This window comes from Mustela erminea, chromosome 19 (assembly GCF_009829155.1).
Source record: "Mustela erminea isolate mMusErm1 chromosome 19, mMusErm1.Pri, whole genome shotgun sequence".
Taxonomy (NCBI): Eukaryota; Metazoa; Chordata; class Mammalia; order Carnivora; family Mustelidae; genus Mustela; species Mustela erminea.
Genome location: NC_045632.1, coordinates 34,577,467 through 34,600,191, shown reverse-complemented (window position 1 = coordinate 34,600,191; position 22,725 = coordinate 34,577,467). Strand labels below are relative to the sequence as shown.

General features: G+C 50.6%; 1 protein-coding gene across 1 annotated transcript in view; it reads left to right on the top strand.

The window, feature by feature from the left end:
• CNGB1 (cyclic nucleotide gated channel subunit beta 1) overlaps positions 1 to 19,899 on the top strand; it is a 64,067-nt gene extending 44,168 nt beyond the window's left edge. The window contains exons 26-33 of the mRNA XM_032326300.1: positions 1,953 to 2,094; positions 2,812 to 2,971; positions 5,092 to 5,189; positions 5,289 to 5,372; positions 8,422 to 8,540; positions 8,796 to 8,942; positions 15,902 to 16,118; positions 18,710 to 19,899. Coding sequence (XP_032182191.1) covers positions 1,953 to 2,094; positions 2,812 to 2,971; positions 5,092 to 5,189; positions 5,289 to 5,372; positions 8,422 to 8,540; positions 8,796 to 8,942; positions 15,902 to 16,118; positions 18,710 to 18,976 — 1,234 coding nt within the window. The 3' untranslated portion in view covers positions 18,977 to 19,899. The remainder of the gene's footprint in view (positions 1 to 1,952; positions 2,095 to 2,811; positions 2,972 to 5,091; positions 5,190 to 5,288; positions 5,373 to 8,421; positions 8,541 to 8,795; positions 8,943 to 15,901; positions 16,119 to 18,709) is intronic.
• The last annotated feature ends 2,826 nt before the right edge of the window (positions 19,900 to 22,725 follow it).

The following is a 22,725-nucleotide window of genomic DNA, read 5'->3' as shown; positions in this document are numbered from 1 at the left end:
TCCCAGGACTGGGCCTGGCATCCCCATCATGGGCCGGCCTGGGGTGGAAGGGAAAACAGGGAAGGGAGGACAGGGGAGAGCTGTCAGGGACTTCCTTCCGCCAACCTTGGAAGGCGCACGCTGTCTTGGCAGTCCTACTCTTCTCCAGATGAAATCCGACAGGGAAGCCCCAGTATCTGCAAAAAAGCACAGAGTGAAGGATCCCTCCTGAAGTCCAATATCACGGGTAATAATCATTTTCAAAATAGTGACCATTTGTTGAGAGTCTGCTCTGGCCCAGAGGCTTGAGGACCCAAGTTCTCACATATCTGCCTGGCTTGGAGCAGGCAGGGGTCCTCACAGACCCAGTAGCATTGAAGACAAGAAGACTTCAGGGAGGCCCCTAAGACCTGCCCTGCCAACAGAAGATTCCTTAGTCAGAAAGAGTTTGGGGGGTGGTCCAGGAGCACCCGCTAAGCTCAGTCCCTGCTTACGGCTGCTTTGCACGCCCTCTGGTGGCCATGGACAATATGACGGGGGCTTCATGGGGGAGCCGCATGTTGTCCGGAAATTTCTATGCACCAGGTGGTGAATGAGGTGCAGGTTGGTGCAGCCCCCAGCCCAGGCCTCCCAGCTAGTGGTCAGAGGAAGAGCCCCCCCCTCCAACATAACTCGCCAACAAGCTCTGGGCTTCCCCCTCCCAGTATTCTTTGCACGATTTCTTGCTTGTCTGCACTAGATTGTAAGCTTCTTGAGGACACTGGTGAGTCTGTTGTTCCCTAACCGCAGGCATGTGGCAGGTACCAGTGACAGAGAAGGCTGAGAGCCCGTCATGTCCCAGGCATCTTTTTCTACCTCATTTTGTCCTCACGATCACTCTGTGGTGCTACTGCCATGTCCACTGTAGGAGAAAGAAGTCGAAGCTTGCTGAGATTAGTAATTTGTCCTCATTAGGCAGCTAGGAAGTGGCAGAGCTGGGTTTGAGCCCAGGCAGTCCCGTCCAGAGCCCATGTTCTAACTATGACTCTGCAGTACTAGCTGGTGAATGGAGTCTGGGGGAGGACCCGCTTGGGGTCATCCCCAGACTGGGTGATTTGCCAGTGGATGATGGTCTTGATTTTGGAGCTGAGCAGGGACCTCAAAAATGTGGGTATATCAGGACACTGGGGTCAGGGCAGGCTCTGGACACCACCTGTGTGCCCAGGTAGGAAGATAGGAAGGCACAGGAAAGCCAGCTGGGATTATCTTGTCCTTGAGCCCTGCTGACCTCACCCATTGCTGACCCCTGGGACAGCCAAGCCTGAAGGTGTGAACAGATGTATGAGGGACTCTTACTCCGCTGTGATAATGAGATAAGCTTAGGGCATTTCCCATGCCCATCCCTCCCTTCCCGGGTTCGTGCGCCCACGGAGAGGCGTTACCAACTGTGAATGACTGCTCACAGAGGCAGATGACAGCCTGAATTCTAATCCCAGCTCTGGACCTGGCCTACTGGTGACCATGAATGTTTCCTTTGCCTTCTGGGGCCTCAGTTTCCCCATCTGGAAAAGAGATGGGCAGGGGAGAGGGTCAGAAAACGTGGTCCTTGAGATATCTTCCAAGTTAGACATTGCTTTCGGTTTTCGGGAACCAACATGCCAGAATGGCAAAGCAAAGGTAGTGGAAATTGAAATAATATCAAGGGAGTCCAGGCATCAGAAGTCAGAAGATCCTGGTCTACCCTGCTGCCAAGTCTTTCTAGAAGTCTCCTGGAGCCTTAGTTTCCCCATATGTAAACAGAGGAGACAACATGCCTCTGTATCTGTGCACGTGCTCTGCACACCGCGTGCCCTGTGGCTGTTAGGCTCTTTTCCTCATGCGTAGAAATAAAGGGTTTTCTTTTCTGCATACTGCACATCCATCAGAGCCAAGCCACCCAGACTCAGCAAAAGGGGGCCTTTGCTGACCAGGTCCCCTTCCTCTTCTCTCTCTAGTTACATTCGCTGTTACTACTGGGCTGTGAAGACCCTCATCACCATTGGTGGGCTGCCTGACCCCAAAACGCTCTTTGAAATCGTCTTCCAGGGCCTGAACTATTTCACGGGTGTCTTCGCTTTCTCTGTGATGATCGGACAGGTAGCTGGCTTGCCACCCGCCTGCCTGCAGGGCCCCTCTCCCTCCCACTGCTGTCAGAAATGTCACCAGCTGTGGTCATTTCTTTTGGACTAAGTCCAGGAGAGACCGCAGGACTGGACTCAGGAGCCTAGAGCTCTAGGACCTGCTGGGTGAAGGGGACGGGGTGGAGGTCTAGGTCCCACTCTTCTCTACGCTGGCTTCTGCTGGAAAGGTCAGTCCCTTTGGGATATCTTTGGAGAGCTAGGCTGAAAGGCTTTCTGCAAAGGCTGGGGATTTGGGTTGCTCCCCTGGAGAGAAACCCCTGGGGGTGTCTAATGTGCAGGGGTGCATCTCCTATTCTAATCATTGCCTGAAGCCACAGTCCCATGGCCTCAGAATCTAGTCCTGTCACAAGGAGTAGTACACCAGGTTCACATTTCCTCCAGTGAGGTCGAAGTGGCCTCTGGCACCGAGGGTCCAGGTCAGACCACAATTAGCCTGGCCCAGCGAGGCATTTCCTCGTAGCAGGTGCTGTTCTCGGCAGCCTCACCCCGCCCTTCCCATGTCCACACTGGAAGCAGAATTTCTCCCATCGGCAGCCTCCTCTGTGTGCAGACATGGGTCCCCTCTCTCCTGGGCCCCTTCCTCATGCACCCCCAGTCCGAGTAGATACACAGGCTCACAACTCATGGTCCCAAAGCCCCACTCTGCCCCTTGACGCTTCCTCCTTGCGCCTAGATGAGAGACGTGGTGGGGGCCGCCACCGCCGGGCAGACCTACTACCGCAGCTGCATGGACAGCACTGTGAAGTACATGAACTTCTACAAGATCCCCAGGTCCGTGCAGAACAGGGTCAAGACCTGGTACGAGTACACCTGGCAGTCCCAAGGCATGCTGGGTAAGACAGGTGCCCCAGCTACCACCAGCTATCCCCTGCCCCCTCCTCCCTGACCACCCCCTTCCTCCTACCAGCTATCCCCTGGTCCTGCCTCTAACCCGTGTCCCTGAGGTCCTGAGCACTGGGGGACCCAGGGAAGCCCATGAGGTGCCCCAAGCTGGGCCATCAGGAGACCCCTGAAGACTTGAGGGCCTTGTCTTCTGGATGTCCTGCTTGCCCTCCCTTCTCTTCCCCTGCCTTGAAATGCATCCCTCTCAGAGATGGAAGTACAGCCGAAATCAGGACAGAAGGAAGATCCCCTCTCTTCTCTTTCTATAGACATACATACACACACACATATATATTTAAAGATTTCATTTACTTATTTTTTTAAAGATTTTATTTATTTGTCAGAGAGAGAGGGAGAGCGAGCGAGCACAGGCAGACAGAATGGCAGGCAGAGGCAGAGGTAGAGGGAGAAGCAGGCTTCCCGCCGAGCAAGGAGCCCGATGCGGGACTCGATCCCAGGACACCGGGATCATGACCTGAGCCGAAGGCAGCCGCTTAACCAACTGAGCCACCCAGGCATCCCTTATTTACTTATTTGAGAGTGAGAGAGAGATCGATCATGAGCAGGGAGGAAGGGTAGAGGAGAAGCAGACACCCCACTGAGCAGGGAGCCCAATGTGGGACTCGATCTCAGGACCCTGGGATCATGACCTGAGCTGAAGACAGACACTTAACCGACTGAGCCACCCATGTACCCCTACACATACACTTTTTGTAAGCTCGATGTTATGCTTTGCTTCTGAAATTCTTCAGCTGCAGCAATGCATATAACTCCCCACTGTTTCTCCTTTTTTGGCAATGATGGGGTGTACTCAGTAATTCCTGGGAAGTGGGGGAATCTGACCTGTGCACTGTTTTCAGGTGTAGTACCGTTTTCCTGAGTTGGAAATGGAACGCTTAATGAAATGTGAATATGCTACTTCTGTGTTAATTAAGTCACAATTTTTCCCCCAGTCTCTCTCTCTCTCTCTTTTTATCTTTGGGAACTAGTAATTTTGTTTTCAGAGCTTAGACATCATTCTGGAAGCTACTGATGAGCTGGTGGGCCACTGGCACTGTGTCTTAGGGTCCCTCAACACACTCAGCTTATTCAAGGGCCCCCTGCTTCCATGGGCTTTCCTCTGGCCTCGAAGAAGCCACACTTGAGCTCCAAGGTCTGAGCCGAGGGTGGACAGCGAGCAGTCGAGGCAGTGTTAGTGTCCCTGGCTGGTGTGCTCACTCTGTACAAGGCATGGTTCCCTCCATCGTGTCATTCCATTCCAGGGACAGCCCTGTGACATCTAAATCATTGCCCCCTTCTCCAGGGGCACATATGAAGGACCAGAGCGGATTTCCAGCTGCCCAGGTCATGCAGATCTGCACTTGAACCCATGAATGATTGTGGTGCAGTGGGGCATCAGGATTAGGTCAAGTTAGTTCATTTCCGGTCCCTAGTACAGGCATTCATTCCAGTGTGCCAGGCTCTCTGCTGGGCACTCAGCCCTCATCATGGGCAAAGCAGACTGGGACAGGCCCTGGAGCCCCATGGCCCCAGGTGTGAGACAGACTCCATTCTCCAGCACCCCCCACAGCCCCTTCCTGGCGGTTTCTGTTACAGTTTCTGTAAACTGGGCACGGTGGTAGCGGGCACCTGTTGGGTTGTTGGGAGGATTTAATACAACCATCTTTGTAAAGCACTTTGTAAAAACTGTGTTCAATTTACTCTAGCTCTTGCTAACGTCCTCAGAGCATGAGAAGCGCAGACTAGCAGGAGTAAACCGTTGCAATAGGGGTGTGGTCAGCACGTCCACACAGAGACTGCTGAACCTAATAGCTGGTGTGAGGATCTTGAGGGAAGGCTTCCTGGAGGAGGTGATATTTAGTAAGGGGTTCTAAAGAAGCAGTAGAAGTTAACGAAGGAAGTACATGGTGGTGTTCCCCGAAGAGGGAAAAAAGCCCAGAGAGGGACTCTTCCAATACAGTGTGGCTCTGGGTGGCAGAGGAATGGTGTGGCCCCGTGTGTGCATGTGTGGGGGCGGGGGGGGGGGGAGAGCGGGATGTGCCTCTGATTGTTGCCAGCATCTTCTTTGCAGATGAGTCAGAACTGATGGTGCAGCTTCCAGACAAGATGCGTTTGGACCTTGCCATTGACGTGAACTATAACATAGTCAGCAAAGTGGCTCTCTTCCAGGTAGTGCCCAGCCAGCACCCCTGTCCCCGGGGTTCTGGGGAGCCCTAAGACCCTACCCTCCTCTAAACAGGCATTCTTTCCCCCTCCTCTTGGGGACAGGGCTGTGACCGGCAGCTGATCTTTGACATGCTGAAGAGGCTCCGTTCTGTCGTCTACCTGCCCAACGACTACGTGTGCAAGAAGGTGGGTGGCCCCAGACGGCTGCAAGGCCAGCTGAGGTTCCCAGCGCACCCGCCGGCCCTGAGCTGGGCTGAAGGGGGTGCCTCTGGAGGCCAGGAGGGTCTGCAAGCCCAGGGAGAGCTGCGCCCAGGCCTCCCGGCTTATTCGGCCCCGAGGAGCCTTTGTCTGGCCCCAGGCGGGCACTGAGCTCCAGTGCGCCTCAGACCTTGTTCTCTTGGCACAGGACCAGGGGAGCCAGGACGAGGAACCCCACTTTCCAGAAAAGGAAAGTGAGGAGCCTCACGAGAGGTAGGGCCCTGACTGTGCCGATGGAACAGCTACCAGGGTCTTGGTCTTCCTATCAGGAAAACGGAGTGGAGGGGGGCCTGGGTTAGGTCACAGGCTGCAAACCGAGGGCCTTCTCATAGGAGCAGCCCATACAGTGTTTTGTGGTTTTTTAGGTGTTCTTTTTTTCCTAATCTTAAAAACAAAACCCAATGTTGACTTTGTCCCCAACCTTTACAAATTTGAAGGTTTCACATCAAAATCCAGATGTCTAGCTAAAAACAGAGCCCCATTTTCCCAAATAGCAAGAGTCACCTGGGTGGAGAAGGGGTTGCCCCCAATGAGGATGGCACCCTCCCTCCCGATGCCACAGGCCCCACCTTTCCCTGCTGCCCCATACCAGGCTCTCTTCACTCCTTCATCCGCCCATCTGATCCTGGAAAATATTTGCACTTGAACCTAGGGATACCCAGTGTCAAGGCCCTTTCTGCTCCCATTCCCCACTCAAGGTGAGACCAGTGCCCTCTGGGGAGTGAGTGGTTAGGATGAAAGGGCACGAACTTGGAATTCAGTCCCCTTGTTAGAGGGCTGTAAAGGCTGGGTGTGTGTACAGAGGTGAAAATAATGCCCACGCAACCCCTGTGCAACTCAGAAAACTTCAGCCCAAGAAGGCCCCCATCTCCAAGTTGTATGCTGTATAGCAGTGAAGTTTCTGGAAGCAGAGAGCCTGGAGAAATGGGGAAATAGTGCTACAGATGGTTGAAAACTTAAAGCTGCAGCCCCAGAAGCCAAGATGGGATTGAGAACAATAGAGTGATTTGTCTGACACAGGCTCCTTCCTAGCTGTGCCTCCTTGGGGCAGTGGCTTACCCTCTCTGAGACTCTTCTTATGGGTGAAGTAGGGATGTTGCTGGTATTCCCTCCCGGGGTGGGGGTGGGGGTTGTGAAGGTTGAATCAGCTGTACCTACAGAGCTAGGTGCCATTGCTGCTGTAGCTATCTTTGGGGGTAATGTAGAACTTGCTGGCAAATGAGGAAGGCTGAACAAGGTGGAGGGGGTTGGCAGAGGGACCTTGAAGTGAACACTTGATAAGCAAGTGTGAATGGTGCCCCCTGCTGTCCAGCTTTGCTATGTGATGATCTCGCTGAGTCACCCCTGGGACACCATGCACCCCCCCCACCCCCGCCGCCCACCCCAGGGCTGAGGGGGAGCTCTGTAGACCCTTCAGCCCCGTGTCAGATTGGACACAGAAACAGGGACATGAAGCTTTCTTCCTGTTTGTTAAGGCTCCCATGCCTGTTCACACACATTGTTCAATGAATCCAAAGTGTCATCAATTGACCTATCCTTGCTGTCTCTCCTCTTAAACATGTCAGGTGTGATGGACAGGGAGAGGGGCATTGTGAGGGCATGAGGATTAGAAGGTGCATGGCAGACTGGGTATTTTTTCTTTCTTTCTTTTTTTTTAATTTTAAGAGATTTTATTTATTTGAGATAGAAAGAGCAAGAGAGCATGAGCAGGGGGCAGAGGGAAAGGGAGAAGCATACTCCTTGCTGAGTAGGGAGTGCGATGTGTAGCCCCATCCCGGGACCCTGGGATCGAGACCTGAGCTGAAGGCAGACGCTTAACCGACTGAGCCACCCAGGCGCCCAGCCTGCGTATTTCTGATTGCAGTCCAAAGCAAGCCATTCAAGCAGGCATGATTCCATTCATTTGCTCTAACTTGGGATTAAGACCATTGCCTTAGTCTGCTACTGCTGTTCTGACGAAGGACCAGAGACTGGGCAGCTTAAGCAACAGAAACGCCTTGTGTCTCAGTTCTGGAGGCTGGAAGTCCAACACCAAGGTGTCAGTGGGATTGGCTCCTTCTTAGGGCTGTGAGGGAGGGATCTGTTCCTCTCTCCTTGGCATATAGATGGCTGTCCTCTCCCTGTGTAACTTTACATCGTCATCTCGGTATGCCTGTCTTTGTGTCCAAATATCCCCTTAAGAGGGACACCAGTCACATTGGATTAGGGGCCCACTCACCTCCAGTATGACCTCATCTCAACTTAACGAATGAAATCTGCAATGACCCTATCTCCAAAGAAGGTCGCATTCTGAGCATCTGGGGGTGAGGACTTCACCATATGGATTTGGGAGGGAGACCATTCAACCCACAGCACCCACGAGGTCTGAAAGCAGACTAGGCCCCAATCCCCACTTTCCCAGGCCCTAGCTTTGCAACCTCGGGCAAAGGGTTCCTACCCCAGAGCTGTGGAGGACTAAGCCGGCCCAGCACTTAGAGCAATGCCTCGCACAGAAAAATGTTGCACGAGAGCTGGACTTCGTGACTGATATCGTTATCACTGCTGTTTCACCTAGCAAATGCTTACCAAGCTCCTAAGGTGACACGTCCTAGGCACAGGTATCAACGTATTGTATGAACCACGGCTAATTTTTTCCATGTCTCCGGCCCTCCATTGGCATGTATAATTGGGAATTTGTAGAATACCATTACACTCGCACCTTCTCGCTAACCTAGCACTTTCCTCTCCATCACACCACTAACTCCCCCACAGAATCTCATCAGGCAGGCCAGGGGTGGCCACTCTTCCCAATCCACAGATGGGGAGACTGAGGCCCCAGAGAGGAAGTGAGTGGCCTTGCTTCACACACCATGTCAGTGGTGAGCTGGACGCCACCCCAGGTTCCTCTGCTCTGTGCCAGCGGCCTCCGGGCCCAGCCCTGCCAGTCTTCTGGTCACTTCTGATGATGGCAGAGGGGCTCAGCACTTCTCTGTTTCAGGGGGAGATTGGTCGAGAGATGTACATCATCCAGGCGGGACAGGTGCAGGTCCTGGGTGGCCCTGATGGGAAAGCCGTGCTGGTGACACTGAAGGCTGGATCCGTGTTTGGAGAAATAAGGTCAGGGGGGGAGCTGGGGTAAGATGGGCAGACCTGGGCAAGCTGTGGTGGTGGTAGCCAAGGGGGGAACCTCTTCCTCAGGGACCCTTTGGCGGGTCTGAGGAAGCCGTGCGTGGATGCTGACATATTGGGGTGGGCCCCAGCTCTTGGGTGTGTGGGGCCACCCTGTGCTCTGGGCAATGGGAGGAAAGGGACATTTTAGCAGGATCTCAACCCCAGCCTGCCACGTCTCACCTCCTCCCTTCTCTACCCCAGCTTGCTGGCTGTTGGGGGCGGGAATCGGCGCACGGCCAATGTGGTTGCCCATGGGTTTACCAACCTCTTCATTCTGGACAAGAAGGACCTGAATGAAATTTTGGTGCATTACCCTGAGTCTCAGAAGTTACTCCGGAAGAAAGCCAGGTACATTTTTTTATTTAAAAAAAAAATCCACATATATGTCAGTGCACATTTCTTGAGGACTAAACCTTTATCTTACCTACCATAGTACCTTATCCCAATCAGGAAATTCAGAATTGAAATGATGCTACTACCCCATCCCCAATCCATCTTCAGATTTGGCCAATTGTCCCAATCATGCCTTTTATGGCCTTTTCTGTCTTCTTTTCTGTTCCTGGATCCAGTGTGGGTTTCCCCAGTTTCATCACATAGCCTCATATCTTCAGTCTCCTTGGATCTGAGATGGCCCCTCAGCCTTTTTCCGTCTTTGGTGATTTGGACTTCTTTGAAGAGGACAGGCCGATTATTTTGCAGGATGTCCCTTCACTTAGCGTTAGCTGATGTTCTGATATTTTCTCATGATTATCTTCAGGTTTTGCATGGAGGAAGGAATGTCTGAGAAGTGATGTTGTGGGGCACCTGGCTGGTTTCCTTGGTAGGGCATGCAACTCTTGATCTCAAGGTTGTGAGTTCAAGCCCCACGTTGGGCATGGAGCCTACTTAAAAAAAAAAAAAAAAAAAAAAAAAATTGATGTTGCATTCCTCTTAGTGTGGCGTATCGAGAGGCACCAGCTGCTGGTTTCTCCCAGTATTGATGATTTTCCCTTTGATTCCTTGGTAAGGTTTCTGCACTCTAGAGTTAACAACGTTTTTCTCTTTGTAATTAATAAGTATTTAGTGGGGAGTCAGTCTGAAGCTATCTAGACCTCCTGTTTCCCATCAAGTAAGCCTTCATTCGCTATATTCAGCATCCAATGAGAGCTCCTTGCTAAATCAGCGATTGCTATCATGGTTGCAGAATGGTGATTTTTCTGATTCCGTCATGCCTTCCACGTTTATTAGGAGCCTTCTACTGTGGGGAAGAGCTTCCTCTTCTTTCCCATTTCTTCATTCATTTATCTATGTCAACATAGATTTGTTTTGTTCTGTAAATATCCTGTTACAATCACTGTTTTGGTGCTCAGATTGTTCCAGATTTGGCCAGGAGGTCCCTCTTCAGCCTGGCCCTTGTGACTCCTTATTATGTCTCCAAAATATTTCAGCTCTTCCTTGCTTACAAGCACAGTGAGATGCTCCAGGCTCATCTTGTGACTTTCTCTGCCACATCCCTGGAAATGGCCATTTCTCCAAGGAGCCTTGATTCCTTGCACGTGGGAATGGTTTTTAGAAACCACCATCTGTGTGCTATGTGTGCTCATGGCTTCTAGGCTCCCAAGTGGACAGAGCTGGGAAACACACCCACATGCCCACCGGTATATATACAATTGCAAATCTACATATAGACATGTATCTAAGTTTGTGTATATATCAACATGCATTTGTCCGTCTGAATCTCTCTCTGTATCCATCTAACAATTTTGGTCCAACACCACAGAGTCTTTCTAATCTTCTCCTTTTCCATATTTTGTAAATTCCTTCCCCATCACTGAGAAATTTGACTCTCTTTACCCTTAACACGTTCACTCATTTATTCAGTCCTATAATACAGACAAAGAAATTTCAGAATTGCTATCCCAGAGCCCTGGGGAGATGGGGAAGCCTTCCCAGAAGAATTTAATATTTGGGGCTGTTCTTCTTGTCGTTAGCCTAAGTACCTATGAGTTAAGTGTTATGTTCAGAGTTATTTGGATTCGTTTTCTTTTGCCTCCCTTAAGGACGGTTGTTCATTTGAAATCTACCCAGGCTCATGTGTTTCGGTTTGCACTCTCTTCTTTTATGATTCCTCCTGCCCTGATCCTTGTTGATTTATTTTTGTTTTGAATATGTCAAGCATTAGCAGGGTACCACAAGTCACAATGCAACAAAATGGTGTGCCTGGAGAAGTCCCAGCTCCCCCGACTTGCTGTGCCTAGCCCTATAGGAGCCCAATCTCATTAGTTTCTGCTGCTTCCTTAGTGTGCTTCCTTTTGCAAAAATAGGCAGATGGGAGAATATTTTATTTTCCCCTTCTTACACAAAATGTAGCATACTATAGATTTTCTTTTAAACTTTGCTTTTTTTCACATGACAACCGATCCTGGAAAACATTCTCTCTCAGTCCATAGACCCATCAGTTTCCTCATTCCTCTGACAGTTGCAGAGCATTCCTATGAATGGGAAGTTAGAGTTCCAATATTTTGCAATTATAAACAGCATCACAGTGAATAACCTTGTGCCTCTGTATTTTGTACTATTGAAGACTGGGTAACTTTTTATTATTTATTTATTTTAAAAAAATATTTTATTTATTTATTAGACAGAGATCACAAGTAGGCATAGAGGCAAGCAGAGAGAGAGAGATGAGGAAGCAGGCTCCCCGTGGAACAGAGAGTCCAATACAGGGCTTGATCTCAGGACCCTGAGATCATGACCTGAGCCAAAGGCAGAGGTTTAGCCCACTGAGCCACCAAGGTGCCCCTAGAGTGGGTAACTTTTTAGGGAAGCGGGTTTTTGCTTTCAGATCCTTAAGATCAGGCTTTAAGCTGAGTGACAGAGGTAACATGGATGTGCTAGAAAAATCTACAACAGGCTTGGGAAGGTGATGGGGCTCATGTCCTATCCATGAGAGGTACTGGCCATGTGGCCTTGGAAAAGTTGCTTAACCTCTCTGGTCTCAGTTTTCTGCAATTCTGTAAAATAAGCGTATGTTAACCCCTTACTTTGTTTTTGGGAAAATTAAATAAAATAGTGTGTGTGCAAATGTCTCCACCAGGGTACCTGACATGTGGGAGAGCTCAGTGAACGTTCATAATAATAATTGCTCCTCTTTATCCATCAAATTCTCTCTGTAATTTTCCCATTGGATGAGGCCTTTTATTTATTTTTTAAAGATTATTTATTTATTTATTTGATAGACAGCGATCACAAGTAGGTAGAGAGAGAGAGGAAGAAGCAGGCTCCCTGCCGAGCAGAGAGCCCAATGCGGGGCCAGATCCCAGGACTTTGGGATCATGACCCGAGCCGAAGGCAGAGGCTTTAACCCACTGAGCCACCCAGGCACCCTAGATGATGCCTTTTAAAACTACATATCTAGTTTTTCCTCCATTGCCTTTTACCCCATATTCCTATTTTCTATCTCATGCTATGAAATGACACAAAAAATAAACTACACAGAGGGAGGTCATGATAAAGGGCACAAACTTACCAACATCCACTCATAGCTCATAATCATTTACTGAGCACATAGTTCTGGGCCCTGGGGACACAGCAGGGACCAAATAAAGTTGCCTTTCTAGTAGGGGAGGCCGACCATAGCGAAATGAATGATTCTGTGATGTGTCAGCTATAAGGAAACAGAAAGCCACACCAAGGAGACAGTGGTGAGGAAGGGATTTCCTTGAGATAGGTTGCTCAGGAAAAGCCATTCTGAGGAAGTGGAATCTCAGTGGAGACCAGCACAGAATGGAAGAGTGAGCGGGACTGCTTGCAGGGAAGAGCATTCCAGCCAGAGGGAACAGCCGCTGGAAAGGCCCTGCAGAGGAGCAGCCTCGGTGTGTGTGGGCAGACCAGCCAGAAAATAAGCATAGCTTGGTGCGGGGTGGGAGCAGTCAAGGGGATGAGAGTGGGTAGGTCTTGGAGGTGAAGCCCTGCAATGGCTTTGGGTCTTGGTCTGAGGGAGATGGCAGCCTTGTAGGGTTTTACACAGCCTGGTGGCTTGATGTGACTTAGGTTTTCACAGGACCCCTTTGGCAAGCCCAGGTAAGAGGATGCCATGTCGAGGTTAGAGCATAATATACACAGGATGCTGGGGTGGGGGGGTCCCCTGAGGAAGGAAGCTGCCCCATAACTCAACTTACCAGTTTGCTCTTAAGGAAGCTATGGGGCCCTTCCAAAGGCTGGTCTGTCCGACCTTCTCCCACCAAATCTGCCCACTTCCCCTGACTCTCCCCGAGGAGCAGGGAAGCACAGTCAACCCTCATTACTCAACATATTTGCGATTCTGTATCTGCAATTCACCTACTCACTGAAATGTGTTCGGAACCCCCAAATCAGCGCTCATGGGCAGCCCCAGTCATTCGCGGATGTGTGTAGAGAGACCAGTGAGAGATTTGAGTTGTTCTAAGTGCACGTTTCCAGCAGAAGCTGACCAAGGGGATGCTCTGCTTTATTGTTTCAACCCAGAAGCGTCTGAACACTGGTCAACAAGTCTTTCCATGGGCCGTTCAGCACCGCAGTGTCCATAGTTCTGTGATTGTCGTTGTCGATGTGGCCCTGAAGTGTGGTGCTGAGGTGCGTTCCTTATGGCAGGGAGGCTGGGATGTCCCGGATGGAGAAGGCACGCGGGTTAGATAAGCTTCGCTCAGGCATGGCTCACAAAGCTGTGGGGCATGAGTTCGATGTTAATAAAACTGCAGGTTCAATCAGATGTCATTAAACAGGAACACAAACAAGTATTGATCAGTTGCCGAAGTGTTGTCGTGAGAGGCTCACCAGAAACCCAACGCTGTATTTCCATTGGAAGCGATGGTTTCGGTGTTCAGTAATGCAGCACTGAACGACCTCAGATACTGAGAATTCTACCGTTTCTGTCTGAGAGTGTGCACTGTCCCCGTGGCCCCCGCCTGCCCTTCCTACCCCCGCAAGAGGAGCAAGGCCATGAAAGCCAGGTTTGCAGCTGCCACCCACTTCTTTGGCTAGGGTACGTGAGGGCTCGGCCAGTCAGCTAGGACCCCGCAGAGGCTGCTGACCCGTGTGTGGAGAGCCTGCCACCCTGCCCTGCGCTGGAGAAGGTGCGGAGAGAGGAGGAGCCATCCGGTCCTGCCGCACAGAGGCCCTGGGACCAGCTCTGTGGCCTGATTCATCAGAGAGCCGGGCTCCCTGGATAGGCAGGCTTCAGGACAGAGGCAAGGGGTGGTGAGAAAGCTCTGCCCATCAAAGAAAAGACGTGGTCTGAGAACCCCAGGGCCTGGGATGTCTGAGCTGGTGAGAGCCATGTGTGGGATTCTGTCTCAGCTGTCTCAGACGGGGAGGGTTCAACTCTCTGGCTTGGCTGCTCCAAGAGATGGGGCAAAAAGCTTTCATGCATGCCACTTTCTCCAGGGGTGAATGTGCGATCCTGCTTATAGGAAAACACGTCATCTAAAAGTGAGGAGAAATTTTCCTGACTCTGGAAATGTCCCAGAAGCCAGTGCAATGTTTCAAAAGAGAGACGGCCATTAGCCCTCAGCAAAGGTCCCACAGAGAGTTCTTTTGTGTCATCTCTGAACCACGCTGAGCCTTCCCACAGACGGTCGTGCTGTGAATTATGGACTGAATAACACAGGTGACGGTGCCAGGCATGAAGAGGCCTCGGATGAATTCTCTGAATTCTCGTGTTTGTGTTCTCCTGGGGGAGCCCCAGCCAGAAAACGCCAGTCTTGGCCAATTAATATCAATACGTGCAATTTAAATCCATTGCCTCTGATTAGATAAGCAGCCAGCAACGGCCTCATTTTTAAACAAACAAGTTTGCTGGAGCCCTGATGAATGAATTTGCCAATTAGGAGTCTAGGCCTGCTAGATTGCAGACGAAATCCATTTGTTCTTGAGCCAAATCGTGCATCATGTAATGTGAACAATTCCCTATCAAAGGCTGGGGCTCTCTGTTCCATGGAAGAGTCTATCCTCATTTACAGAGCAGGGTGGCATACTGCCTTTAGATCTGAGGTTGTTTTTTGTTTTTTTAAGATTTTATTCATTTATGTGACAGAGGGAGAGATCATGAGTAGGCAGAGAGGCAGGCAGAGAGAGGGAAAAGCAGGCTCCCTGCTGAGCAGAGAGCCTCATGTGGGGCTCGATCCCAGGACCCCCGAGATCATGACCTGAGCCGAAGGCAGAGGCTTAACCCACTGAGCCACTCAGGTGCCCCTAGATCTGAGTTTTAATTCTGCCCCTGCCACTTCCTACCTGTGTAACCTTGGGAAAATTAACTTACCCCTTCTGGTCTTCCATATCTATTTGAAATGAGGGAGAAAAATAGGGGCCTTCCTAAGAGGATTTTGTGGGATTTAAATGACAAAGTGTGTATTGATTATCCGTATCACACGTTTAGTAGCTTAAAATCATATATATACGTATTACTGCAGAGCTTCTGTGAGTCACAAGTCTGGGACGGCTTTGGTGGGTCTGTTCCAAGGCCATCATCAAGGTGCTGGCCAGAGCTGAGTCTCATCTCAAGTCTCCCTGGGGAAAGGACCTGCTTCCAAGGTCACCTGAATTCTGTTCCCTGTGGTTGTAGGACTGGAGGCCTCTGTTCCCAGCTAATTGTTGGCTGGTGGCTGTCCTTGGTTCTTGCCACGAGGGCCTCAGACATGACCCCTGGCTGCAGCAAAGTCGGGAAGGGAGAGTGTCCTTGCAAGACAGTGATCACCTTCCTCTGTGACATGTTCACAAAGGGGATGTCTCATCACCTTTGCTGTATTCTACTGGTCAAAAGCAAATCGCCCATTCCCCTCGCCCTCGATGGGAGGGCATCACACAGAGACATAGACACCAGGATGGGGCACCCCCGGGGGCCACCAGAACACCTGTAAAGGACCAGGCCCAGGGCCTGACACTCATTAAGTGTTGACAGAGGTGACAGCGAAGATGGTGACATGACAAAAAAGCCAAAGGAAGAGAGGAAAAGCTTTGGTCTTTTTTCATCTGGGTACCCTGTTTCTGAGTTCATCTGTTATAACATTATTCAGTATTTCCTGTGTGGCCTCACAAAAGTGACTCAACCCCTCTGAGCCTCCGATACCTCCTCCATAACGTCCAGACCGTAAGACCCATGTCATTCCGGTCGTTCCAATCATTCACTGATACGTGCATCAAGCAGTTAGCACTGGGCTTGCTCACAGACTCAGCGAGGACAACCCACCCCTCCCCTGCCCCCCAGAGCTACACCAGACAGCCCTCCACAGACACACCTTTCTCCTCTCCGGGGGCAAGCTTGTGACCGGGCTAACACTGCTCTCTTTCAGGCGCATGCTGAGAAACAACAACAAGCCCAAGGAGCCCAAGAGCGTGCTCATCCTGCCACCCCGGGCAGGCACCCCCAAGCTCTTCAACGCCGCCCTCGCCGCAGCAGGAAAGTTGGGCAAGGGGGCCAAAGGCGGCAAGCTTGCCCACCTGAGGGCCCGGCTCAAAGAGCTGGCTGCGTTGGAGGCCGCGGCGAGGCAGCAACAGCTGCTGGAACAGGTACCGTGGTGGGGAAGCAGCCAGCATCTCAACTTGGTGCCAGAGCATGGACCATACCTTTCATTGTGGGGAATGTCCGTCCCTCCCGCCCCCTCGCCCCGCCCCCACCGGCTTCCTATCGGTAGAGATGCCTTAGGAGGCAAGTGACAGAAATGCAGGTCACTGTGCCAGCTCACATTAGCTTAAGGGAACAGGGAAATGATTGGGTCAAGGAGCGGAAAAGCTCAGGCAAGGCTGGATCCCAAAATCTCTGACATTGCCAGTGGGACTCGCTTTGCCTTCCCGTCATTGCTGCTTCCCTCGAGGCTTCAGATCGCAAGAGCACTATGATGGTTGGTGTCCTGGTTTAGCAGCTCCCACGGAAAGCCCCTCTTGCCCCGTGATTCCAGCGAAAGTCCCAGGGCTCACTGTCATTGGATAGAATCGGGTCACGTGTCAATTCCTGAGCCACTCGCGTGGTGCCCTAGGGGAGTCCAGGCTCCTGTGCCCACCCCGGGTTGAGGGGGGCCATGCCCCCGAGGGGAGTCCTGGTGCTGTTGCAGAGGTGGGAGCAGTAGGTGTGGGCAGGGAAGGTCTCTCCCCAGATGGCAGTGATGTTCTCATATTTAATATTTGTGTCGGTGACAATTTAAGAGGTTTGCAGAGAAAAAACCCTGCCGACAGGCACAATGCCGACTTGTCCCCGCCCTTGGAAATCTGAAGGGAATTTTAAAATTAGTTCTGGGACTCTTTTCTGTGACTAATGCCAAAAATGCCAATTAGAATGATTGCACTAATTATGACTATTCACGACTGTCCTTTAGGGAGGCTGTTGGGAAGGGGGGCGGTGGGTAGGCAGGAGCTCAGTGGCAGGGAGGGTGCGGCAGTCTACACGACAGAATTCAAAGGAGCCCAGGGGACTCAGTCTCAACTGAGGCTCCGTTCAGAGTCCAGGGGACCCATCTGGAGATCATTTGACATCTAGAGTCTGGGAGGTGACATCAAATCTATGCAGGGTTCCAAGATATTCTCAAGATGCAGTCACCCTTGGCCCCTGATGGAGGACACACAATATTGTCTGGCTCACCAAGTGCCAGGGTCAAGGTCGAGACAGCAAGCTGGGGTCTTTAGTGCTGGCTGCTGCGTGGGAATGAGTGGACATGAACTCCAAGACTGTTCTTAGTATGGTGAAAGGCTTTATCCAGGCTTGTTGCTCCGGAGTATTTATTAGCTTTTCACCCAGGCGGCTTGGAGAGGTGCATTAAATTTGCATGAGAATTCTAATAAAAGGCAGTTTTAGAACAATCAGGGCAGAATGGCAGAGGAGCTCTGAAATAATAATCCAAAGACATGGGTCTGATTCCCAAGTCTGTCACCGCCAGCACAGTGCCCTGAGGAAGCTCCTCATGCTCCCTGAGACCAGATCACCTATGGTTGCCACAGGGATGAAGCAGGATAGCTCAGAGAGCTTTTGAAAAGCCTTTTGAACATGATGAACCACCTGACAACCTGCCCATGATTCTTCTGGTTCCATTCATAGCAGGAAGCTTCTGGAAGTCCCGTAACAGGCACCATCCCACCCTGGAAGGGCGTTGTCAGAGTTTAGGGTGAGCAGGAGAAGGCGGAACAGGTGCACCCAAACATGCAGGAACAAGGAAGCAGAGGGAGGGACATGTGTCCCCAGAGCTGCCTTGGGTTCTACTAGGAGTGGGGTTCCCCGCCCTACTTCCCTTCCTTCATCACTCTGTGGTTTGAGTAAACCTCAAGGGGGTTTTCTTCTTCAGGAGCATGCTGACTACTCTCATTTTAAATTCACTACCACTATCTCAAGTAGGTGTTGGATAGCTGGGGACCATTCAGGTCTCCTCCTCTGTGGGCCTCTCCCTTCCATTTATGTCCACGTAGAGGTGGGTCACACAGGGCAGGGCAGGTAATGGGTATCCACGAAGGCTTGGATTTTTACCCATACCCAGACTATGGCCAGTGTCCCCAGGAACCCTGAAGGCTGGAGGCTGGAAGTACCCGCCAAGTCTCCAAACATGGGGGTTCAGCCCAGCCAAATGCCAGTGGTAGCCTGCCCATTCTCCTGTGGCATGGGGGTGGGGTGGGGGTCTCCACCTTTGAGACCTTCCAGAAAGGGCGTCATCTCAGCCTTTATCTTGTTTGCTTAGAAATGTTCTCCTTAACCCAGGAGCATCCAGCTCTGGTAACCAGGGTGGACAGGGCAGCCAGGGGGACTGGGCTTAGCTTTGCAAAATCCTCCCTGGCTCCCCCTCTTGGTCACAGCCTCTCTTTCCTCCATAGCTCAGGAGCGGGCTTGAACCTGCAACTTCACTCTGGCTTCTAGCCCTGCCAATCAACAGAGACCAAAAATATCCACTAAATCCAACCGGGACTTTTAATCCCTAAGTCTCCCCATAATATATTCTGTTTCTACCAAATAATCCTGATGCCGCTCCGACCCCCCACTTCCCATCCGTTAGATTGCACCCCTGAGCGCTCCGCCATCCTCCTCCTGGGGGCTCTGAGAAGGGGAACGGGAAGGTGTTCAAGACCTTTCCAAGAACTCTCAGCCGTTCTGCTCCTCACCAATCGCCCTTTCCGTATTTCAGGCCAAGAGCTCGCAAGACGCTGCGGGAGAGGCGGCCCCGGCGGCCCCGGAGCAGCCAGCACCGCCGCAGCCGGAGGCCCCGGAGCAACCAGAGCCCCCAGCCCCGCGCTCTCCGCCACCCGCCTCCCCTGGGAAGCCCGAGGAAGGCGGGGAGTCGGAGGCCGCGCCCTCAGAGCCCTCCGTGCGGATCCGCGTGAGCCCGGGCCCGGATCCCGATGAGGAGACCCTGTCGGTGGAGATCCCGGAGGAGAAGAAGGAGGGCGAGTGAGGCGGCCCCCAGCGCGCCGCTCCCGGCCCGGCAGGTGCAGGCGCGCCCTCCCCGCGCCCCAGGCGGGTCCCCAGCCCCCACGCCCGGCTCGCGCAGGCCCAGCTTCCCCGGGCACATAGAGGCTGTCGTACCTGCCCCGGCCTCGGCTTCTGCCACGGCTCATCTTGAAGTCAACAAATGTAGTGTTCGTGTCCCTAAGTTCCCTCACCTGAGAACCTTGCCTCTCCCAACTATGGTTTTTAAGAACAAAATTCTTTTCCTATTTTAAAAGTTGATAGAGCAGAGAAGGGGGCTTCAGCACCTGGGAAGCTCCGTTGGCGGCTTCAGGCTTATTATGGAATGTTGGAATCTCATCTCCCACATTTCAAGGATAGAAAACCTGTGGGCAGATGGGGCGTCTGGCTTGCTCAGCCCCATGGGGCATCTGAGTCTTGATTTCAGGGTCCTGAGTGCGAGTCCCACGTTGGGTGTAGAGATGACTTTAAAAACCTTGTCAGCAGAAAGGGCAGTTATGATATTCTTTGGACTAAATGGGAATCCTGGCTCCCCTGACCTGACGATCCATCCTGGGCAGTCACGTTAGGGACCTTGTGCTCATTCGGGAGGTTAGTGCAGATCTTCCCCAGGCTGTGTTCAGTTCCCAGTTCGATGCCAGTTTCTCAGAACAGATCAAATGCAAGTGGGCTTACCGGCTGGGAGCGATTCGGAGAACCTGCCAGTCTGCGGGGATCATGCTTGCTTGCTTTTGACACCCTTGCTCTAACGGTGGTGGCAGCAACTTCCATTAATCCTAGGAGACAGAAATCAACAGCTCACATCATTGACATTCCTGAACCTTCTCCAGATAAGACCTGTTGTTCTGTTTCATTTTAAAGGTTTATTTATTTATCTATCAGAGAGAGAAAGCAAGCACAAGCAGGGAGGAGTGGCAGGTAGAGGGAGAAGCAGGCTCCCCGCTGAACAGGGAGCCCAGTGAGGGACTTGATCCCAAGACCGTGGGATCATGACCTGAGCCGAAGGCAGACTCTTAACCAACTGAGTCAGCCAGGCATCCCCAAGTCCTGTTGTTTTAATGATTCAAGATAAAAGGGGGGTGGGTGGGGTGGGGAGGAATCAGTCAGTCACCGAATATTGGAAGGATTTTATTTGCATACCTAATGGCTCTTAGGGGAGTGGGTGATTAACAACAAAAGCTAGTATTGGGCTATTTGTTTCCACCGGCAACAATGAACACAAAAGGCCCGGAATTCCAATAGATACTGCCCACTTTATGTAAAATCACAGGACCTTGCTCCCTGCAACAGGGGCCATCGAGGGCTTGCAAATGTGTGTGTTTGTCCGTCAGACTAAATGCAGGACATTCATCTCCCCTGTGAAAAAATGACACAATATGGGAGTTGCCAGGCTGCTCTAAGCATTTCCAGATCCCAGGGTGACACATTCATCTAGCTGGTGACTTACCACGTGATCTGAGTCATCACATTGAATAGAATGATGGGCGGCATGATTTTAGCCATTTAAAAAGCTTTTATTAATTTGCTTTCATAGCCAATACCATATTTTCACGGATACGAAAGGCTACGCGGTTCAAATGATCTCTCCTACCCCTGGTGCCCAGGTTGGGAGCAAACCACTACATCAGTTCCTTTCACCCTTCCTTTTTCTCTTTTCTTTTTTTTTTTTTTTTCCCTGTACACAAATAGTAACATACTAGAGCTGCTGTTGTTTTTCCTTGGATTTATTTGGAAGGTCCTCCCTTCTTAGTACATGGAGGGCATGCTGATCTTTCATGCCTGCAATCTGGTCCATTGTATGCAAGGACCCTGACATTGAACGGCTCTCCCAAGGACAGGCGTTGGCAATGTTACCAATCTCATGCTGTTAAAAAAATAAATAAGTAAGGCCGCAACACGCAAAAGTCTTATGCATAATTTCATACAGTAAGCACTGTTTCCAAATAGGGGAAGTCTGGAGGTTTGGGCTAATTTTTGTCTTCATCATTCCCATTTATCATACTCATATTTGCACTGCATATTCTAAGATCCAAGCATAGAGAATGCTTCTATCTATAGCCAAGTATTTCAGATGTATCAATACAGTCCATGTATTACCCTCCAATAGATGGCAAAATGTTTCAAAGACACCTTCACTGTGAGATCTTATTTTATAAGGAATCTTTTTTTTTTTTTATATGAACACACTCATTCTTTTAGATATCAACCCTTGAATGTATACTGCTTATTATATAAAGCGAGAGATTCTTGAGGTTCCCAAGAATTGTCCCGGAAAGAAAATTGATTTTGAAATGAGATTAGCGGTGTCTTAATTTCACTGTGATATTTCATTAAACTTGAAGCTTTCACGAAAGTTGGATAGTAGATAAATCGAATTTGAGGCTAACATTATTCTCCAAATAGAATTGGACTGGTTGATCGCCAAGGTATGGCTGGTACAGCTCAGAATACTGTAATTCTGCAGATGAAACAGAATCTTTTACTTATGTGTGTTGAATATGTACCGATTTCAAATATCTCCACATTTCCTGTACTGAGGTAGAAAATGAATAGCAAACTATTTTTTTAAGTATATAAATATTTTAAATAAGATTAAAACAGAAGCTGTGTAAAATTTCATCATCAAAATGTGTTTGGCTACCTAGAATATTTTCATCTGTTTTCTTAGCAAACATGAACACTGCACTTAGATGCTGGCTTTCATCCTATTACAATGCATTTTAATTAAAGTGTTTAGACAAATGTTCCTGGCTTATGGATTCATTTCAGAAATTGACCATGTGTGACAGCCGCTTTGGTGAGAAAACTAAGTTTGTTTCCTGGTTCAGGCTCCTCTTATCTGCAAGTGACATCCTTGGGGCTGTCATCCATCCTGCGTTCCTGTTGCTGGAGGGACATTCTTGCGGCACACCCCTCCATGGGCCCTAGGACCCGAAGAGCCTCAGAAACAGCCCCCTTGCATCTGGTCAAACCCTACTGGTCTCACCACGCCGACTGCTTTCGACGACCCCCGCTCTGTTAGATTTGTCCAATGTTGAAGCGTGCTGATGAACATGGACTCTGGGTTCAGACTGCCCAGCCTCCAACCCTAACTTGACCATGGACCCCAGATGACCATGAACCTCTCTGAGCCCCAACAACCTCATCTAGAAGACACAGATGATACAGTGCCCCTGCACATGACCACAGTGATGGTTAAATAATAGACGGGGTTTACCACATCTGAATGGGCATGAGGGGTAAATATGAGTTGCTATCCCCCCTTACTCTGCTGCAGCTGGGGTACAGTGGAAGCTCCCAGAGAAAACTGTCTGCCCTGAATTCTGCCTCTTCCTGGGGGTGTACACACGGAAGAGGTATGATCACCCCTTTCTTTGCTCTTTAATGGAGAGTTTGCATGAACACCTGGACATATGTGAATTTTAACTATATGTCACAGGCTTCCCCACCATCCACGAATGTATTTCATCCAGCTACATACAAAAACAGAGCTCACCATGTGTGTTCTGAAGAGTCCCATATTTGTTTCATGCTCTGCTGCCACCATCTTGAAATTCTTAATAATTTCTGAATAAGGCATTCCCACATTTTTATTTGTACTGGGTCCCACAAATTATAGAGCCTGTCCTTGTTAGGCTGGAAATCTCCACCACCCACTTCCCCCACAAGCGATACCTGGAAAGGCCAACGGGAGAGGGAGGTAGAGATGTGTCCTTTTGGCACCCAGCTTTCATC